At 48.2% G+C, this 20,149-nt stretch overlaps 1 protein-coding gene across 1 annotated transcript in view; it reads right to left on the bottom strand.

Moving 5' to 3' along the window:
- MINDY4B (MINDY family member 4B) overlaps positions 1-20,149 on the bottom strand; it is a 45,985-nt gene that overhangs the window by 7,403 nt on the left and 18,433 nt on the right. The window contains exons 6-9 of the mRNA XM_081190741.1: positions 18,622-18,716; positions 10,405-10,570; positions 7,690-7,755; positions 4,708-4,778 (exon numbers count right to left, since the gene is read on the bottom strand). Of these exons, the coding sequence (XP_081046867.1) occupies positions 4,708-4,778; positions 7,690-7,755; positions 10,405-10,570; positions 18,622-18,716 (398 nt within the window). The remainder of the gene's footprint in view (positions 1-4,707; positions 4,779-7,689; positions 7,756-10,404; positions 10,571-18,621; positions 18,717-20,149) is intronic.

The raw sequence follows: 20,149 nt of genomic DNA, 5'->3' as shown, positions 1-20,149 counted from the left end.
AAGAAGCAGGCATCTTTTAATTTTGTGACTGCTGTCACCATCTGTAGTGATCATGGAACCCAAGAAAGTAAAATCTCTCACTGCCTCCATTTCTTCCCCTTCTATTTGTCAGGAGGTGATGGGACCAGTGGCCATGACCTTAGTTTTTTTGATGTTGAGCTTCAGACCATATTTTGCACTCTCCCCTTTCACCCTCATTAAAAGGTTCTTTAATTCCTCCTCACTTTCTGCCATCAAGGTTGTGTCATCTGCATATCTGAGGTTGTTGATATTTCTTCCGGCAATCTTAATTCCTGCTTGGGATTCATCCAATCCAGCATTGTAAGGGTCCAGCTGCCCTGCCGCTGGTGACAAAATATTTTTTTTAAAAGTAACACTACAAAGATGGCAACTACAATACAGCAGCGATGAGAAAACCTCTTTAAAATTTTAAGTTGCTACCTACATAAGCTAAACAAGCTAATAATTAGTTGAACTGAAGACTGTAACTGCAGAATAATCCAGAGGGGGGAGCTTACACTCAGTCTATACTCAGACTTACAGCTGTCCAAAGTTTAAGCCTCCCTGGCCTTGGCTGTCAAGAGGAATTTATTCAGCATTCTTTGACGATAAAGCCGGCAGTAGTCAAAACACACCCCAGCCACCCAAGCATCTTTAGCTTCAACTACTAATGCTGATAAGACATTTCAGTCCACTCAAACACAACAGTAATGTTGCAAGACAAACCCTATGCTTTATTAAGCTGGCTGCTCTGTAATTTCCGGTCACCCTCTCTTCTTCTTCTTCTTCTTCTTCTTCTTCTTCTTCTTCTTCTTCTTCTTCTTCTTCTGCGATCACTCCTAGCCGAGTAAGATTGTCTCCCATAAAGACGGTTTTAACAGTGAGTCTGTGACTGTGGAGGCAATTCTGGGTCTACACATCCTTCCACAGTGGGGACATAGGTTTTTGGACGGGAGTTGATCATGGTGAGGGTTTGCCAAGCATTCCTTCCTCTTAGCTCGTTTCTCCCTTTTTGTCCTGACTTTGCGTGTCTTCGAAGCCCATGACACCTTTGGTAAAGGCTGTTCTCCAACTGGAGCCAGTGTTTCCCAGTTGTTGGAGCTTATACTACATTTTTTTAGATTTGCCTTGAGAGAGTCTTTAAACCTCTTTTGTTGACCACCAGCATTACGCTTTCCATTTTTAAGTTTGGAATAGAGCAGTTGCTTTAGAAGACGATAATCAGGCATCTGAACAACATGACCAGTCCAACCAAGTTGATGTTGAAGAATCATTGTTTCAACACTGGTGATCTTTGCTTCTTCCAGTACACTGGCATTAGTTTGCCTGTCTTCCCAAGTGATGTGTAAAAATTTTTGGAGACACTGTTGATGAAATATTTTGAGGAGTTGGAGATGGCATTTATAAGTGGTTCCCATTTCACAAGCAATCAATCTCACCCTCTGTTATACCAGTCTGGTGCACTAACTGGTGGGAAGGATCCTCATGGGGCCAAGCAAACATTTTAGAGAAATTGAGGACTACTCACCCCCAGCAGCTAAACAGTTTGCACAAGTCCCCCTTCATAACCACTTTGCGGTGCAAGCTGAAGTACATGAAGATCCAATTAGCATTATTGGGGAGCCCAACAGCAATTGTAATGAGGCAAATCCAGAACCCCAGAAGGGTGAGACGAGCCCAAAGAACCTGGCTGAGCTGATTTTAATGACAGCTAAAACAACTGATTTTATTTGTCAAATGCTGAATTTACTACATTCCAAAATGGATATTTTGATCGGAAAGGTCATGAGGACACTCAGCAGGGAGATCCGACTCAAGAAGTCACAGGATTTCAAAGGTACCTATTCTACATTCTACCCATGAGCTAAAGAGATAAACCAAAAAATGAGTCCCAAACCTTGAGAGAACTCAAGCCAGAAGTCTGGCAGTGAAATGAAAGAGCAGCAACATTTAGTACTGCAAGTGAACAAAGTCAGCCTTATAACATGCACCTATAAAGACAGATTCCTGCCTTGGTCCACATTTCAATCAGCTAAAAGACACACGAGGTCTTCATTAGGGGAGCAAGCTGGTTATATAGACCTGGTTAATGTGGAGTCCCTGATCTGCCCCAAACAAGCACAGAAAGTTTTACTATCTTTCAGGAGTCCCAGAATTACAACAATGTTCCAACATGCCAAGCCTATGTTGACTGCTAAGGGAGTTTTTCCAACACGAGTTTTTAAAAATTTGACTATATCGCCATTATTAGCTAGCCCTAAAGCAACCGGCCATCACAACAACAGGACACCAATAAGGAGAATTCAAAATAGCTTAACCCTCCCCAGAGGATTTGATCAGCTGACTGGAATCAGAAGGTTTAACCAAATACAACTGTGGCCAGGAGGAGAATCTGAAAGGCTCTTTTAAAGGCCACCCAATGGAAGAGGAACAAGGGATTACCGAAAGGCTTGAACATTTCGAATTTAGTCTTTTAAAGATTCCTGCAGAGTTCAAAATTCCAACAACATACCCAATTGATTTTCATTCCAAGGAGTCTTCACGAGAACCCATTATCCTCAATGCCACCCCACATGAGGAACTATCCATCAAAATATGAAACAACACAAGCACACTCCAGTCCCCTTTGGCAAGCAACACCTCTGATTCGGTGGGGGGCACGTTACAATGAAGCAGGTATGGTCACAACATCAGCCTGGCTTTCGATGAGGAAGCCTGATGACTGGGAATTGGGTTCACCACGTAGGGCAATAGAATCAGTGCTCGCTTGAGACCTCATTTTGCAGCATATGCTGCACTGATTCACCCAGAAACTTCTATGCCGAGTCACGGCAGGAGCTGAAGGACTTAGCAGCGAATGTAACAGCACATCTGCCTGCAGAGGAGATGCAGCAACTGCGTATAGTACAGTGGAACCTCAGTTTCCGAACGTCTTGGAAGTTGAATGTTTCGGTTTTCGAACGCCCAAAACCCAGAAATAACTGCTTCAGTTTTCAAATGCTTTTTGGAACCCGAACGTGCCACATGGCTTCCGTTTTGAGTTTTCTGTAAGTAAATGCTTCCAGAAATGCATGTTTCGGTTTTCGAACGTTTCAGAAGTCGAACGATCTTCTGGAATGGATTACGTTCGAAAACCAAGGTTCCACTTAATAGCGGGACACTTAATAGCTGCATGGATCAGGCAGTGGCAGAGCAAGCCAATTGGGCACCAGGGGTGGCGCACGCACCCTGCACCCAAGGGCAGGACCAACCACCTGTGGGGGCAGGGCCAGCTGCCTGTGGGGCGGGGCGAGCCAGGGCACGACGCTCCACAGGGCCTCCGAGGAGTCTGCCTGCCTCCTCCCACTCAGACACCCTACAGCTGAGGGGGATGTGGTGGGCAGACTGTTTGGGGCAGCGCGGAGCCTGTGGGTGCTCAAGCCACCACGTCACTCCCAGGAGAAACGTGTGGCTCAGGCGCGCTGCAGGCCCCGCGGTGAGTGCTCCCCGCCATTTTGTCACCCCTCTCAGTGGTGACACCTGGGGCAGATCGCCCCCACCACCCCCTTCCTCCACCCCTGGGATCAGGGACTTAGGAACTGTAGATCCTTAGCACAGGAAATCTTAGAAACTAGTGTCCAAGAAACTGCTTTGCTGACATCGCCTGCACAGCGAGGGCAGTTGCCTGCTGGTATCTGCCCTAATGATAATAACTTTATAGAACAACTTAATGGGAAGATTATTAATAACCACATACAAAAAAATAATAGTAGAAGAAAATAAGGCAATGAAAGGATTAATATCATCCCTGTATATATCAACTATAGAGGCATATTTCCCTCCCCAGAATAATATAATGGTGGGAATTAAATTGGGATTTAGAAATTGAGGAAGAGGCATGGAATGGGCTGTGGATCAAAGCCCCGTATAAATTATTTCAGCAATGACAAGAGAAAGAGCCCTTGAGATCGCAAATTGCTAGTATTTAACACCTAGAAGTCTAACTTATATAAAACCCAACAGCTCCCCTATGTGTTGGAGAAGGGTGTCCCACTATTGGGACAAACAGACATACGTGGTGGGAGTGTTCAAAAACAGAAAAATTTTGGGAAAATGTCTTTGCAGAGATATCTTTGATTACAAGGCAGACAGTTCCTATGTCCCCAGGACTGGCATTGCTTAATTTGTACAGTCAGGACTCACCAAGAATTAGAAATAAAGATCTTATAACCCAGTTATTTACTGCGGCGAGAACGACCATAGTCAGAACATGAAAAACATTGCAACTGTTGACCATGGATAAGTCATATTAAGCAGTCTGGCAGTCAGCTTTGTTAGAAGAGCTAACATAGAAATTGCAGGTAGCAAGAGACCAAAAGAAAAATGATAACTTCTATGCAGTACGGGGCAATTTTATTAAACACACAGTTAGTGAGGCACATGGGGGAGTAGTGTTTGGGGTAGGTAGCATAGTTTGGAATACTTGAAGTATACATTTGAACCTTTCAAATTGTTGCAGATATAATGTATCCCTTCTTTTTAATGAGGTTGGAGCACATGACTTGTTATTTTATGGTTTTTAAGATTATGAGAATGCTTGAAATATATGCTGTGGCAAATAAGCTATTCTTAAATTTAAAAAAGATAAGAAGAAAGAAAGGATGACGCAGTGACTTATTGCTTAATTTAAATCTAGGTATTGATAAAGCAGGGGAACATTTTGGTTACCTTTCAAATGTCCTTGAGAAAAGCAAGCTGTACAGAAATAGAATCACTCCATGACTTCCTTCACAGTTCAGCTGATTAGAAGAGAAGGATGAATGTCACTCAGGTCAGCATCAGATTCAGGGCAGTGCAGGTAGTTTCCTCACACAGGGCACCAAGCCGAGGGTGTGCACAACAACAACAACAACAACAACAACAACAACAACAACAACACCCTATTTATACAGGTAGCTACTGAGAAGATCCATAAAAAACAACTGTACCGGGGGGGGGGGCTTTTGTCTTTGCTCAAGCCCCAGATTACCAAAGCCCACCACTGCTCACGTTCATGTTGACACACATCTTCAGAGCCTCCCCTTGATTTCTGGTGTTCAGGCTATGAGTTCAGGCTGTTGCTTATTTAGCCAGAATGGCACCACCCACACACAAAAGAAAGACATCAGCTGGGGAGGGGCCATAGCTCAGTGGGAGAGCACCTGTGTTGCATGCAGAAGGTCCTGGGTTCAAACCCCGGGATCTCCAGGCAGGTCTGGAAAAAAGACTCCTGCTTGGAACCCTGGAGGGCTGCTGCCAATCAGTGTGGACAATACTGAGTTAGATGGAGCAATGGTCTGACGCAGGATAAGGCAGCTTTCTAGGTTTCTGTGTTTGGGGAACCCCCAAGGATTTTCAGTGCAGAAAATACGTACAGGCAAAGGGGGGGGGGACCCAAGTGCAGAACCACAGTCCAGATAATATGTACAGGCAAAGGGAAAAAAAGCCCAAGCCTAGTAAGCACTGAGCATGCTCAATGGCCACGGAATGCTGACTGACAATCGTGGGGAAGAGAACAGAAAACAGGGGAAATAGAAGGGAGGGACTGTTGTTATTTTCACCCCTCCCATTGACAGAATCTCCTGATCTGATGTTTTGAGAAAGGAGGGGGCGGAAACTGCTCTTCTACTCTTCTGCTCCTGACTGATTGCCTGACTCTGTGTGTGGAGACAGTCTTATCTATGTAGTGACTAGATGGCTGAGTGGGAGACTCATGCAAGCCAGTAGTTCATTACAGTGGTGCCCCGCAAGACGAACGCCTCGCAAGACGGAAAACCCGCTAGACGAAAGGGTTTTCCGTTTTGGAGGCGCTTCGCAAAACGAATTTCCCTATGGGCTTCCATCGCAAGACGAAAGCCCATAGGGAAATCTCCGGGACAGCGGGGAAGCGCAGCGCGTCTTCCGCACTGTCCTCGGACCTCCTCCGAAGGCTGGCGGTGGGGCGGAAAGACCTTCTCCCCGCGCCAGCCTTCGGAAGGCTGTCCTGAAGACTTGCGGTGGGAGGAGGGTTTTCCTTCCCACCACCAACATTCAGAATGCTGTTCTGAATGTTGGCGGTGGGGAGGAAAAACCCTCCTCCCACCGCAAGCCCCGGGAACAGAGGAGAAGCGCTGTGCCCCTTCCCCTCTGTTCCCGTACCTGTCCTGAAGGCTTGCGGTGGGGAGAAAAGCCCTTCTCCGCACCGCCAGCCTGGCAAGCGGTTTCCATAGGAACGCATTAATTGATTTTCAATGCATTCCTATGAGAAACGGTGCTTCGCAAGAAGAAAAACTCGCAAGAAGAAAAAACTTGCGGAACGAATTAATTTTGTCTTGCAAGGCACCACTGTAGTTTGTAGCAGCTATTAGAAATAAAAGGAGTTATGCTTCACAGCTAGCTTCCATGTTGTTTATACTCTGCATGAGTCTGGTGCTCACAATGCACAGTTGTGGGTCCAGTGCACTGGGACCTGTTTTCCAGGATTGGAAGGTCTCTGAAAGTGCTCCAGTCACCTAGCCCAGTCGGGGCAGAACCAGTTATTGAGCCCAGGCGCTGCACATTGGTTGAAAGGCGTACTGACATCGACTGGCTTCCTAAACAGCATCACTCCACAGTGTAACGGTCTGTTGCAGGTCCCACCTGCTGTACTGTTATGTACTGAGTTGAATAGGATCCAAACTGCAGCAGTCTGATTGGTCCTAGAACAATAGGATTCAGAATGCAGCAGTCTGATTGGTCCTAGAACAATGCAGCAGTATGACTGGTTGGCAGGAACCACCCAATCCTGCTCCAGATAGAAGTGAATCCACAACCTGATTGGCTTACAGTAGAATTCCGGAATTAGCCAATCATGTGCAGCCCATTGTGTAAATAATGTATATAAAGCAGATACTGTGAGGGGACTTCCATTCATTCCTCCTCACCACTATGAGCTGAATAAAGAGCATGAAATCACTTTGCGACTCTGAGTATATTTCATGTACCTATCTGTGATGACTGAGATGAGGAAAAGAACATTGTGCTAAATGCACAAGGCAATTCAAAATGCAGTCGAGGTTTATTAGCCAAAAGCTGGATCAGAACAAAAGATAGATCCGTTTTACAACATTGTATAATAAGACAAGTAAGACTGCAGCCCCATTTACAGTCATCTGAGAGTACATCTACTGAAGAATGAGATTCAGAACAATTTTTGAATCTTTGGATCTAGAACTGTGAGGGGAGAGACTTCATCAGGCAAGGCCTTCTTCCACCTGCCTTGCCTCACCCTCCAGTCTCTGCTTCTCGATTTGAATTGTATCATTTTATCATTTATATGCTGATATTTAATATTATTCTATGCTATTCTAATGGATTGTTGAATATTAGTTTATTTTATACAAGTTGCTTATTTTAAAGTTATGCTTTATTACCACATTTTTGTATTGGATTAGATTGTTATAAGGTGTACATTCTTTGTTTCTTCAGCTTGTAAACCGCCTTGGGTGTTGTGAAAGAGAAAGACGGTATACAAATTAAAAGTGAAATGAAAAAATGAAATGAAATAATCCCCACTGAACACAGTGGTGCACTAAGGTATGAGCAAACAGGCATGTGTGCAGTTCCACCTGTAGGTCCTGTTAAAAGCCACATAAAACTTGGCCACAAGTACACATTTGTAAAGACGCTGCATACCACCACCCCCGAACTTACACAGTGTATGTGATCGCAGAGGAACTGCTGAGCTGTTTCCTTCTCAAAAAAGTCAAACAGCTGAACCTGCAAAATGATCATTAAGAATTCCATCAACACAGGAATAAAATTTTGGAAAACTGGTCAGGTGGCGCAGTAATCACATCATTCATCTCTATTACACACGAGCACAGTTTAGCCTAAATTAAATTTTGTCCTGAACAGACTTTCCATATACATGAGCTCTGCGAAGATGATTCTGCTTTGCTTTCAGCCTAGGCTCTGTGCTCTCCAGCTCCCTTACTGCACAGAGATAATGAAGCATTAGAACATGGGTAGGCAAACTAAGGCCTGGGGGCCAGATCCGGCCCACTTGCCTTCTAAATCTGGCCTGCGGATGGTCTGTGAATCAGTGTGTTTTTACATGAGTAGAATGTGTCCTTTTATTTAAAATGCATCTCTGGGTTATTTGTGGGGCATAGGAATTCATTCACCCCCCCCAAAAAAAAATATAGTCTGGCCCCCTGTAAGGTCTGAGGGACAGTGGACTGGCCCCCTGCTGAAATTTTTTGCTGACCTCTGCATTAGAACCAGGCAGTACCTGTGTGTATTCTTGGACTTTCTAGTGCCATCCAGAGATAGAGCGGGGTGCAGGGATGGATGGATGGCGGAATAAGGGTCAAGGCAGCCATATTCAAAGCTGGCAAATATTAAACATACCAATGTGGCAGGAGACAAGGCAGTCCTCACTTCTCCTGCCAGTCCCCTCCCAGGTCCTGTCATCTCTTCTCCTCCCCTGACTGCCTTGGAGCTCCAAATAATTACAGCAAGTTGGGAAGGAGGGGTGGATGACAGAAGGAGAGCCCTGGTGTTCCAAATGGATGTTCTTCACATCTGGTAGCGAATTTGGTGCCAGTACGTCCTTTTGTCTCTGCTGAATCTCCCACTGTTCAGCTTCATTGGATGACTCCAGGGTCTGGTATCTTGAGAGAGGGAGCTTTCCCCCTTTTTACTTTCTCTATTCTTACTCATGCCCTAGCCATCACACTTCCTCAAAGAGTTGCTTCAGTCCCCTAATAATGTTGGCTTCCCCCAGCGGACGTTGGTCTAGTAAGGCAAATGGTGCACTGACCCTCCATCTTCAGCTTGCTCTTAGCCAGCCTGCATCTCTCTGCCTCCATACTAGTAGCCAGTCCAGACACTTCCTATCAGCTTTGTTATGTACTGAGTTGAATAGGATCCAAAATGCAGCAGTCTGATTGGTCCTAGAGCAATAGGATTCAGAATGTAGCAGTCTGATTGGTCCACAGGAGCCACCCAATCCAGCTCCAGGTAGAAGTGAATCCGCAACCTGATTGGCCTACAGGAGAATTCCGGAATTAGCCAATCACGTGGGGCCCATTGTGTAAATAATGTATATAAAGCAGACATTCTGGGGGAACTTCCATTCCTCCTCACCACTATGAGCTGAATAAAGAGCATGAAATCCACTCTCGACTCCGAGTATGTTTCAAGCTTCTTCCTCCTTAATCAACAGGGAGGAGGATGGGGACAAAACCAATAATCAGCTGTTTGCACCTGTCATCGGCTCTGCTTTTACCTGTTGCTGGGTGCCCTGCCCTCCGACCTACCAGTCCCAATGGGTACCAGCTGGTCTCCCCTTCCTCCACTCTTGCAGACCCACAATATTCTCTTTAGGATGTGGCAACCAGAACCGTACACAGGATTTCGATTGTGGTAGGTCCATAGATTTCTAGAAAGGCATGACAATGCTGGTAGTTGCATTAAAAAAAATAATCCTTTCCTAATTTGCCTTTTCTACACTTGCCACATTCTAGGGGTGCCATATTATAGGAGGGATTCAGGTGCATTCTGGGAAATTTAGATTTTCACAATAGAAGTGCTCTGTTGCCCAAGCACAATGAAAAAAAATTCTTTTCATGGTTAGGAAAGTAACAGGGAAATGCACTGAGAAGTTTGGAATGAATAAATAATAAACAGGAAGACATATGAAGACCCTGAAGCCAAGTCAGGGTGAATGCAGGAGGAATTCTCATTGTTGTATAATCTCCCTGCAAACAAATACTAACAAATGCTCAGTAAAGACTGAGTAGAATTTCAGCTGCATAAGCTTTGTGTAAGCAAATCTGGGTGAATGCTCAATAAATAGGTCCTCTGGATGAGCCCAGAGCCAACATTTGAGCTATACATCATTGAGCTATACATCAAAACCTGTTTTACCTTGTGCCTGCTTGGGCGATTTGAATATGAAAATCTTCGTCCCAGAGATTCCACACACAGACAAATGTGTTACAGACCAGTTTGATCACATTACATGTGGCACCCATCCCAAATACTACTCTATTGATCTACTTTCACTGAAACATCTGGTCAGACCTCAAGATATTTAACTGCACACATAGGATAGCTCAATAAACTATGCTAAATTTAACTTATTTTCTCTGTTTTCGGAGTTCCTTGGTTCTCTTTATGGCATCTAATAAAAGAAAGAATTATAGCATCTCGATTCACACAATGCTTTTGGTTTTTCTTGGCCAGCACATCTCAGCCAGTCTCTGGCTGCGAAGTGGATCTTTATGTGCTTGTTGTTTGTACCACAACATACAACAGTCCTCGTGTTTCTGGGGGTTTTCTGTTTCTTAGTTTTTAGAATCAAAACCAACAATTCCCCCTTGCAAATATTGTGTCTTTTAAAGCATAGCTTCTCTTACTTACTCTTTCAGTAAAGTGATCCGCTTTGTAGTCTATACTGGGAGTAAAATAAGTATCACTGGTGACAAGGCAGACAGTAGCTTTCTGACCTTCTCCTGCTACCCACAGAATATCAGCCAAGGCCGCTGCAAGAGCCTTTTCTTGTTCTTTTTGGCTTATTTCACATAAACTGCAAAGACAGATAGAAAAAGAGACTGTGTGTGAGAGAGAGAGACGCTAGCAATCCATAGTCCAGGAACAGGAAAACTGTCAGCCCCAAGACATTGTTGACAATGGTGCAGCTAGGGCTGGACCACAGGGCTAAACCCAGGCCATTGCAGTGCAGGATTCCACCCCAATGACCACCCAGAGAGTGCCAGGTGACAAACGCAGTAGCAAACAGTCCAAGGCATTCACACCTGGGCACAGCCATGCTACATAGCTGTCAACTTACAGATTTGAAAATAAGGGACCAGGAGCCTCGAAAATAAGGGATCAGCAGCCAAAATAAGGGATCAACAATTACTTTGATAAAATACATATTTTGTTGCGTGCAAATGGCTTTAGATACCTATTAGGTCCATAAATTACCATATAGCATATATTCAACACAAAAAACCCCAGCAACAATTTGTTGTTGACAAAGGACAGCTGGCCATAGAAAGGGCCCCATTACCTTCAGTGGCTTATTTAAGGGACATAATCAATAAGGGACAGCAGCGGGGCATGGCGCTGGGATAAGGGACTGTCCCGCCAAATAAGGGATGCTTGACAGCTATGCCATGCTAGGGCCCACCAGGGCTGACACTCATCACTGTAGCATCCTTACTTTTTGTAGGTCAGCAGTGGGGCAGCCAGGCATTTACACAGCTATAGATTTTCATGGGCAAACTCTGGTCCTCCAGATGTTTGGGACTATAATTCCCATTATTCCTGACCACTGGTCCTGTTAGTTAGGGATGATGGGAATTGTAGTCCCAAACATCTGGAGGGCCAGAGTTTGCTGATGCCTGCTATAGATGCTCATTTTATTTATTTTTACTTTGAACGTATATTATCCCTTTCTACAAGACAAGGCTGCTTAATCCTAAGTAAATGTGCTTACCATCAGGGCAGCAAAAGCAGACCCCATTTGATTGAGCAAAATATACATCAGGAGGCTTAATTTGGTCAGAATTGAGTATTCACCTCCAGAGTTAACACTGAATATAGTGGTACCCTGCAAGACGAACGCCTCGCGAGACGAAAAACTCGCAAAACGAAAGGTTTTTTCGTTTTCGAGTTGCCTCGCAAGACGAATTTCCCTATGGGCTTGCTTCGCAAAACGAAGCTTGCCCCGCAAGCTCCGGGGACAGCGGGTCTTCCCGCTGTCCCCGGACCTCTTTTGAAGCAAGGGGCGGCGTGGAGAAGCGATCTCCCCGCAGCCCCTTGCTTCAAAAGAGGTCTGGGGACAGCGGGGAAGAAGCGATCTTCTCCCCGCAGCCCCAGGTCCGGGGACAGCGGGAGCGCTTCCCGCTGTCCCCGGACCTCTTTTGAAGCAAGGGGCGGCGGGGAGAAGTGATCTCCCCGCAACCCCTTGCTTCTAAAGAGGTCTGGGGACAGCGGGGAAGAAGCGATCTTCTCCCCGCAGCCCCAGGTCCGGGGACAGCGGGAAGCGCTTCCCGCTGTCCCCGGACCTCTTTTGAAGCAAGGGGCGGCGGGGAGAAGCAATCTCCCTGCAGCCCCTTGCTTCAAAAGAGGTCTGGGGACAGCGGGGAAGAAGCGATCTTCTCCCCGCAGCCCCAGGTCCGGGGACAGTGGGAAGCGCTTCCCCCTGTCCCCGGACCTCTTTTGAAGCAAGGGGCGGCGGGGAGAAGTGATCTCCCCGCAACCCCTTGCTTCTAAAGAGGTCTGGGGACAGCGGGGAAGAAGCGATCTTCTCCCCGCAGCCCCAGGTCCGGGGACAGCGGGAAGCGCTTCCCGCTGTCCCCGGACCTCTTTTGAAGCAAGGGGCGGCGGGGAGAAGCAATCTCCCTGCAGCCCCTTGCTTCAAAAGAGGTCTGGGGACAGCGGGGAAGAAGCGATCTTCTCCCCGCAGCCCCAGGTCCGGGGACAGTGGGAAGCGCTTCCCCCTGTCCCCGGACCTCTTTTGAAGCAAGGGGCGGCGGGGAGAACAGATCTCCCCGCAGCCCCTTGCTTCAAAAGAGGTCTGGGGACAGCGGGGAAGAAGCGATCTTCTCCCCAGAGCCCCAGGTCCAGGGACAGCGGGAAGCGCTTCCCGCTGTCCCCGGACCTCTTTTGAAACAAGGGGCGGCGTGGAGAAGCGATCTCCCCACAGCTCCTTGCTTCAAAAGAGGTCTGGGGACAGCGGGGAAGAAGCGATCTTCTCCCCGCAGCCCCAGGTCCGGGGACAGCGGGAAGCGCTTCCCGCTGTCCCCGGACCTCTTTTGAAGCAAGGGGCGGCGGGGAGAAGCGATCTCCCCGCAGCCCCTTGCTTCAAAAGAGGTCTGGGGACAGCGGGGAAGAAGCGATCTTCTCCCCGCAGCCCCAGGTCCGGGGACAGCGGGAAGCGCTTCCCGCTGTCCCCGGACCTCTTTTGAAGCAAGGGGCGGCGGGGAGAAGCAATCTCCCCGCCGCCCCTTGCTTCAAAAGAGGTCCGGGGACAGCGGGGAAGAAGCGATCTTCTCCCTGCAGCCCCAGGTCCGGGGACAGCGGGAAGCGCTTCCCGCTGTCCCCGGACCTCTTTTGAAGCAAGGGGCAGCGGGGAGAAGCCTGCCCCCGCTGCCTGGCTTTGGAACGATGCTCCGAAGCCGGGCGGCGGGGCGGGAACACCTTCTGAAGGCGGGCGGGGAGCGAAAGTCTTTGTTCCCCCCTGCCTGCCTTCCCGGGAGAGCGGAGAAACACAGCGCGTTTCTCCGCTGTCCCGGAGGGCTTTTGAAGGCAGGCGGGGGGGAGCAAAGACTTTCGCCCCCCGCCCGCCTTCAGAAGAGGTCCAGGACAGCGGAGAAACGCGCTGTGTTTCTCCGCTCTCCCGGGAAGGCAGGCAGGGGGGAACTCTTCTGAAGGCTGGCGGGGGGCAAAAGTCTTTGTCCCCCCTGCCTGCCTTCCCAGGGGCTTTTAAATCGCCCCGGACAGCGGAGAAGTCCTCCGCTGTCCCGGGGCGATTTTAAAATGCCGCCCGCCAGCATTTTAAGATCGCCCGGACAGCGGAGAAGTCCTCCGCTGTCCCGGGGTTTTTTAAAATGCTGGGGGTGGGAAGAAAAGCCCTTGTCCCCCCCCCCAGCCTTCAGAAGAGGTCCGGGGACAGACTGTCCCCGGACCTGGTCTGAAGGCGGTTTCCCTAGGAACGCATTAATTGATTTTCAATGCATTCCTATGGGAAACCGTGCATCGTAAGACGAAAAACTCGCAAGACGAAGAGACTTGCGGAACGAATTAATTTCGTCTTGCGAGGCACCACTGTACATTACATCTGGTAAATGATCCACCATATAACCACTAGAGGGATGTGAAAATTTGTGTCCTGGGCTTTTTCAACTCGTCTACCCATGTACTATCTGAAATCCAATGGGTGCATTGGTTGCCAGGTGTGAAATATATTTACATTATTTTCAGCTTTCCTTTCCCACTATTGGGAACGCAGAGGCATTCTGCGTCTCTCCATTCTCCAGTGCTTCTTTTGGATTTCTCATCCAACCCATGTCTCCCTCTTGGAGCTTCTGTTTTACATCTGCACACTGAGAAGAGAAGTATGCTCTCCAGTTTAATGCTAATTATTAGTGGAGCCTCCTGCAACGACTCACAGAGGTGCGGCACCATTGTTGTTTTACAGTGGTACCTCGGGTTACATCCGCTTCAGGTTACAGACTCCGCTAACCCAGAAATATTACCTTGGGTTAAGAACTTTGCTTCAGGATGAGAACAGAAATTGTGCTCCGGTGGCACGGCAGCAGTAGGAGGCCCCATTAGCTAAAGTGGTGCTTCAGGTTAAGAACAGTTTCAGGTTAAGTACAGACCTCCGGAACAAATTAAGTACTTAACCTGAGGTACCACTGTGTTTTTATGTAGGGCTTCACAGCCGACGCAATACACGTGACCATCTAGAGCAGGCTTCCTCAACCTTGGCCCTCCAGATGTTTTTGGCCTACAACTCCCATGATCCCTAGCTAGCAGGACCAGTGGTCGCGGATGATGGGAACTGTAGTCTCAAAACATCTGGAGGGCCGAGGTTGAGGAAGCCTGATCTAGAGACCCCTTACCCTGTAAGGGTATAAGTCCATGGAATAAAAAATTCCCAGCTTCACCGCTGAGTACAGCTGCCATGATCCCTGAGCATTGACCATGTTGGCTGGGGCTGACAGGGGTTGGAATCCAACACCAGCTTGCGTTCCACAGTATCTCCCCGTTAAAGACTACAAAACAGCTCCTTGGCTTTCAAGCGTTGGGAGGCACTGTGAATCTACCACTAGATTCACTGGGCCACATATGGGAGGTGGTCTGGGAACCCACATTCTGGAGCCCCAAACCCTGTTGAGTTTGGAACTTAACAGGTTAAGTTGTTCCCATGATGCCACACCATTCTGACGTCAGTTTTCGAAGATGGGAGGAGTTTGGGAGGAATTTGTCATTCTCACTCTGTGATGTGAGGGGAAAGGAGCAGCTTTGTAATGGCTGCAAGCAGTCCTGGTTTTTCCGGAGATTTGTTGGAATAAACTACTGTAAATAGACAAACCTGTACTCTGTGTGTTTGTCTGGAAGCTAAGCCAAGCTACGTGACAGTTTTACACCGCTGTGTGAAACTCTGCTGAGGCGTGACTGAGAGCTGCGCAGCGGAAGTGTGCCGGGCGGCCATAAATCGCTAATTGAGGATCGCAAATCAATTAGCGGGAGTCACGTCTGACCAACAAAGTCCAAGAGGTTATGGGTAACCTTAATCACCGATCGTAAAGCTGTCACTGGAGGCTGCCAAAAGCTTTGATCTGCGGTTTAGAGCAGAGAAGCACGGCAGGAAGCAGAGGCCGGAATCTGAAGCAAGCAAGCTAGCTGAAAGACGCTGTGCTGAATGCTGTGGAGCTGGGAGCTGAGAGCAGCAGGAATCGTTTCTCCACGCCAGAGGAGCTGGTGATTTTGTGAGTACAGCTTGGGGCGTCTTGGGAGAACGGGAAAACATGGCAGATGGCCAGGAGGTGTTTCAAGCTCCGTTTGAACAGCTTGAGGAACTCACCGCCCAAGCGTGGAATACCTGGGCAAGAAGGGTGAGAGCGTGGTTTTTAGCCACGGAAGTTTGGGACATTTCCCAGAGAGAACCAGTGGAGCTGGTGGACAGAGATGCAGGAAAGCTGGAGTCTGTTTCTCTGGAGGAGAAAATGCAGAGGGAGAAAGCTGTGAGAGCTGAGGTCTGCATGTTGAGAGCAGGTGTTCATGCTAATTTGCAACATCACCTGGAGAGCATTGAATCTGCGTGTGAGGCCTGGAGAGTGCTGAAACGTCTGTGTGAAGACTCAGCAGGAGGCCAAGGGCAGATGAAAGCTGGAAGCCTAGAGATGGCTGGAGCCCCTGTTCCTGATGATTTAGCCTCAAGGAGTGCTAGTGAGCAAGTCGGGGGGGCGGAAAGTTCCAAAGGCAAGTTTGAAAAATTTTCCACTGTGCGTGCTGGAGTGGAGTTCAGGGGGGGCGGATCTGGCAAGGAGTGCTTTTCCGGAAGAAGGAGGGCCAAGCCAGCTGAAAAGAGCCCCGGGCAGTGTTTTTCCACTGGAGTTCATCGTTGCTACGTGTGTAATGCAACGGGACACTTGCGTAGAGACTGCCCACAGAGAGCGAGAGCAGCTGCACAGGAAGGCTTCAAGGACACCTCTCATGGGAACCAGTCGGGTTTCCATGGCAACCGGTCTGGAAAAACAACCAGGCGTGGGACTGAGGCTGGTGGACATGCCAGGTGCCAGGAAGAGACGTATCAACTCATGGCCAGTCTTGCTTTGTTTGAGCAAGGCCGTGGGACAGGCTCAGAGCTTTGTTTTGTTATTGACTCTGCAGCTAATTGCAATTTGATTCCAGAGACTCCTGCTGACGAGATGTGGAATTGCAAGGCAATTCCTGCTGGGAAGACTGTTCTCTTTGCAAATGGACAGAAAAGAAATGTGACTAATGCTGTAAATGTGCATTTTTCTGTTTTACAGGAGACGTTGGAGTGTTGTACCGTTCCAGGGATGCACCACTGTCTTTTATCTGTGCCTTATTTACTGAAAAAGGGATTTAAGGTTTGTTTTCAGGATGATGTGTGCACAATCTCCAAAGGAGGGAGGATGCTTGCCAAGGTTAAAAAGGGGCAGAATGATCTCTTCATTCTTAAAACACCTCTGGAGGGTGATGGGAAGGTTGAGAAAGCACAAGCACTGCGTGCTACAATTCCCAATCATGATTCATGTGTCCATGCTTGGCATGTACGAACAGCACATGGTTCTCTAGAAGAACTACAGGTGCTGCCGGAGGTTTCCAACGGTTGTAATATTTCAGAATGTGGATTTGCTGTGAAATGTGAAACTTGCAAACTGGCAAAGGTAAAAGGATGCAGTTATCCAAAAGTGGAGAGGGTAACCACAAGACCTTTTGAACTGGTCCACATAGATTTGTGGGGTCCTGTAAGGAAACCAAGTCTGGGAGGGTCAAGGTTTCTGCTGACGATGCAGGATAATTTTACACAGAATTCCTGGACTCTTGGTCTCAAATCCAAGGATGATGCAGCACAGCTGATCAAAGGGTGGATTGAGGAGGTGGAACAAAGGTTTGCCACCAGAGTGCAAGCTGTCACAAGTGACAGAGGTGCTCAGTTTACAGGTTCTGCTTTGCAGAAGTTCTTTCGCAAGAAAGGGATACGTCACACAGTGACTTCACCCAATGAGGGGGGTGTGGCAGAGCTGAGACGTCAGGCTCTGGTTAAAACTGCACAGGTGTTGCTGAAAGATTCTGGGTTACCTCCAAGGTTTTGGCTGGAGGCAATCAGGTATGTGAGCTTCACCTGGAATCGGACCTACAATTCCATGGTAGGGGACACACCGTTTGGGTTGTTGCATGGCAGGAAACCCCAGATTCATTTTTTGCGTATGTTTGGGTCAGGTGCATCTGTGCCAGTACCTACTGCTTTGCAGGGGCCAGATGGATCCAAGTTCCGGAAAATGATCTTCTGCGGGTATGAGCCAGAAGCACGTGCATGGAGGTTTGCATTTCCATCAGGTGATCAGAGTAAGTTACTGATCAGTAAACACGCTGAGTTCTATGAGCAAGATAAAAGGTCACAGACTGCTGTCATGCGTGATGTGCTCTCAGAATGTCTATCTGATTCTGAGGAGGAAAGGGAGGCAGAGGCTGATCCCGGTGATGAGGACCAGGTCCAAGATCAGGATTCAGAATCCGATGATGACGATCAGGTAACTGACCAAGGTCAGGAACAGGAGGAGGTATCGGTAGTTTCTCAACAGGATGTTAAGAGAACACCCAAAAGCGAGCCCAGTTCTCCTGTGAGTGTAATGGAGAGGATTCGAAGACGCTTTAAGTCAGAGGGGGAATCCCGTGATGTTGAGGACACAGTTCCTAGTAGCGGTGAGTCAGAGGTAACATCTGAGTTTGTGCCCAGAAGGTCTAGTCGCACAACAAAGGGCGTTCCACCTGAAAGATACCAGGCAACAAGTGCGTGGGCAAGATTCGCACAGTGTGATTCTGGGAGTGTTGAAGGGGTTCAACAGGTGCCTGGGAAAGATGCCGGGAAGGGGCACAAGGCAAAGGGGAAGGTGTTGAACTCAAAAGGGTCTTGTCAGAATGTGCGGCAAGGGGGGGTGTTGAGTTTGGAACTTAACAGGTTAAGTTGTTCCCATGATGCCACACCATTCTGACGTCAGTTTTCGAAGATGGGAGGAGTTTGGGAGGAATTTGTCATTCTCACTCTGTGATGTGAGGGGAAAGGAGCAGCTTTGTAATGGCTGCAAGCAGTCCTGGTTTTTCCGGAGATTTGTTGGAATAAACTACTGTAAATAGACAAACCTGTACTCTGTGTGTTTGTCTGGAAGCTAAGCCAAGCTACGTGACAGTTTTACACCGCTGTGTGAAACTCTGCTGAGGCGTGACTGAGAGCTGCGCAGCGGAAGTGTGCCGGGCGGCCATAAATCGCTAATTGAGGATCGCAAATCAATTAGCGGGAGTCACGTCTGACCAACAAAGTCCAAGAAACCCCATGCAGCTTAAGCAAATATCTCTCCCGCCCATCCTTACCTTTGTAGGCGCATATTTTCTTCTTTATTTTGTACAAACAACAAGTATTTAATGATGTTCACTTGAACAGCCATCTGAACAGCTACTGCTCCTCCCTGAAAGAAAGCATTTACACAGCATAAGCGGGTGGTGCTGTAGGTTAAACCACAGAGCCTAGGACTTGCCGATCAGAAGGTTGGCAGTTCGAATCCCCGCGACGGGGTGAGCTCCCGTTGCTCGGTCCCTGCTCCTGCCAACCTAGCAGTTCGAAAGCAGGACAAAGTGCAAGTAGATAAATAGGTACCGCTCCAGCGGGAAGGTAAATGGCGTTTCCATGCACTGCTCTGGTTCGCCAGAAGCGGCTTAGTCATGCTGGCCACATGACCCGGAAGCTGTCTGCGGACAAATGCTGGCTCCCTCGGCCTACAGAGCAAGATGAGCGCCGCAACCCCAGAGTCGTCTGCGACTGGATCTAATGGTCAGGGATACCTTTACCTTTTAAGCTCTGTGTAAATTACATCATACATTTACTCATGCCAATAGTGACACGTGTGATCAGGTGACCCTCCCGACGCCTGTATCACTGCTGTTTATCTGGACGGGACGGAGGCAGAGCAATGGCAAGATCAGGGCCAGGGGTCCTCAAACTTTTTCAGCAGAGGGCTGGTCCACTGTCCCTCAGACATTGTTGGGGGCCAGACTATATTTTTTTGGGGGGGGGAATAAACGAGGGACGATGAGCAGTGCATGAAAGGGTTCTGAAGAGGGCCTGCTTTAAATGGTGGCCGCTTGAGAGGGGCGCCCAGCCAACCGTGGCTCCTGTGTTTTGCGAGCAGCAGGGGCTAGCAGCGGCGGTGGAGGGATAATAATAATAATAATAATAATAATAATAATAATAATAATAATAATAATAATAATAATAGTAATAATAATAATAATTTTATTTATACCCCGCCCTCCCCAGCCAAAACCGGGCTCAGGGCGGCTAACACCCGATATAAAAACAATTGATTGAAATACAACTTAAAAAACAAGATTAAAATACAACATTAAAATATTAAAATGCAGCCTGACAAAGGTGAGTGGCGCACAAAAGGGCTCTGGGGAAGGGCTGGCACCAACAAAGCCCAGCCCCCTTCCTCCTCTAGGCAGGGTGGGGAGAAGCCAGGAGGAGGAAGGGAGGAGGAGGCGCTTCTGCCGTGTGAGGAAGAGGGAGGGAGAGGGAAAGAACGTGCGCACTGGCAATCCATGTACTGACGATCCACGCGGCAATTCCCGGACCATTCGCGGGCCGGATTTATAAGGCAATTGGGCCTGATCCAGCCCGCAGACCTTAGTTTGCCGACCCATGGTCAGGGCCATGTGATGTACCAATGGGAGTGCCAGATCAGTCGTGGCAGTCCTATCCACGCCGCCCTAACCTTGCCAGCACCTTGGCTCAGCCCTGTCCAGGTAAGCAGCAACAACGCTGCTGTCGGAAGGGCAGCCCCACACACAGGCTGCTACTGATTGTTGTGGTATAATTCAAGTATGTTGTGCGATTTAAATG

This window comes from Podarcis bocagei (assembly GCF_964188305.1).
Source record: "Podarcis bocagei genome assembly, chromosome: 4".
NCBI lineage: Eukaryota > Metazoa > Chordata > Lepidosauria > Squamata > Lacertidae > Podarcis > Podarcis bocagei.
The sequence above is the reverse complement of the archived record's forward strand: the minus strand, read 5'-3'. Positions and strand labels throughout refer to the sequence as shown.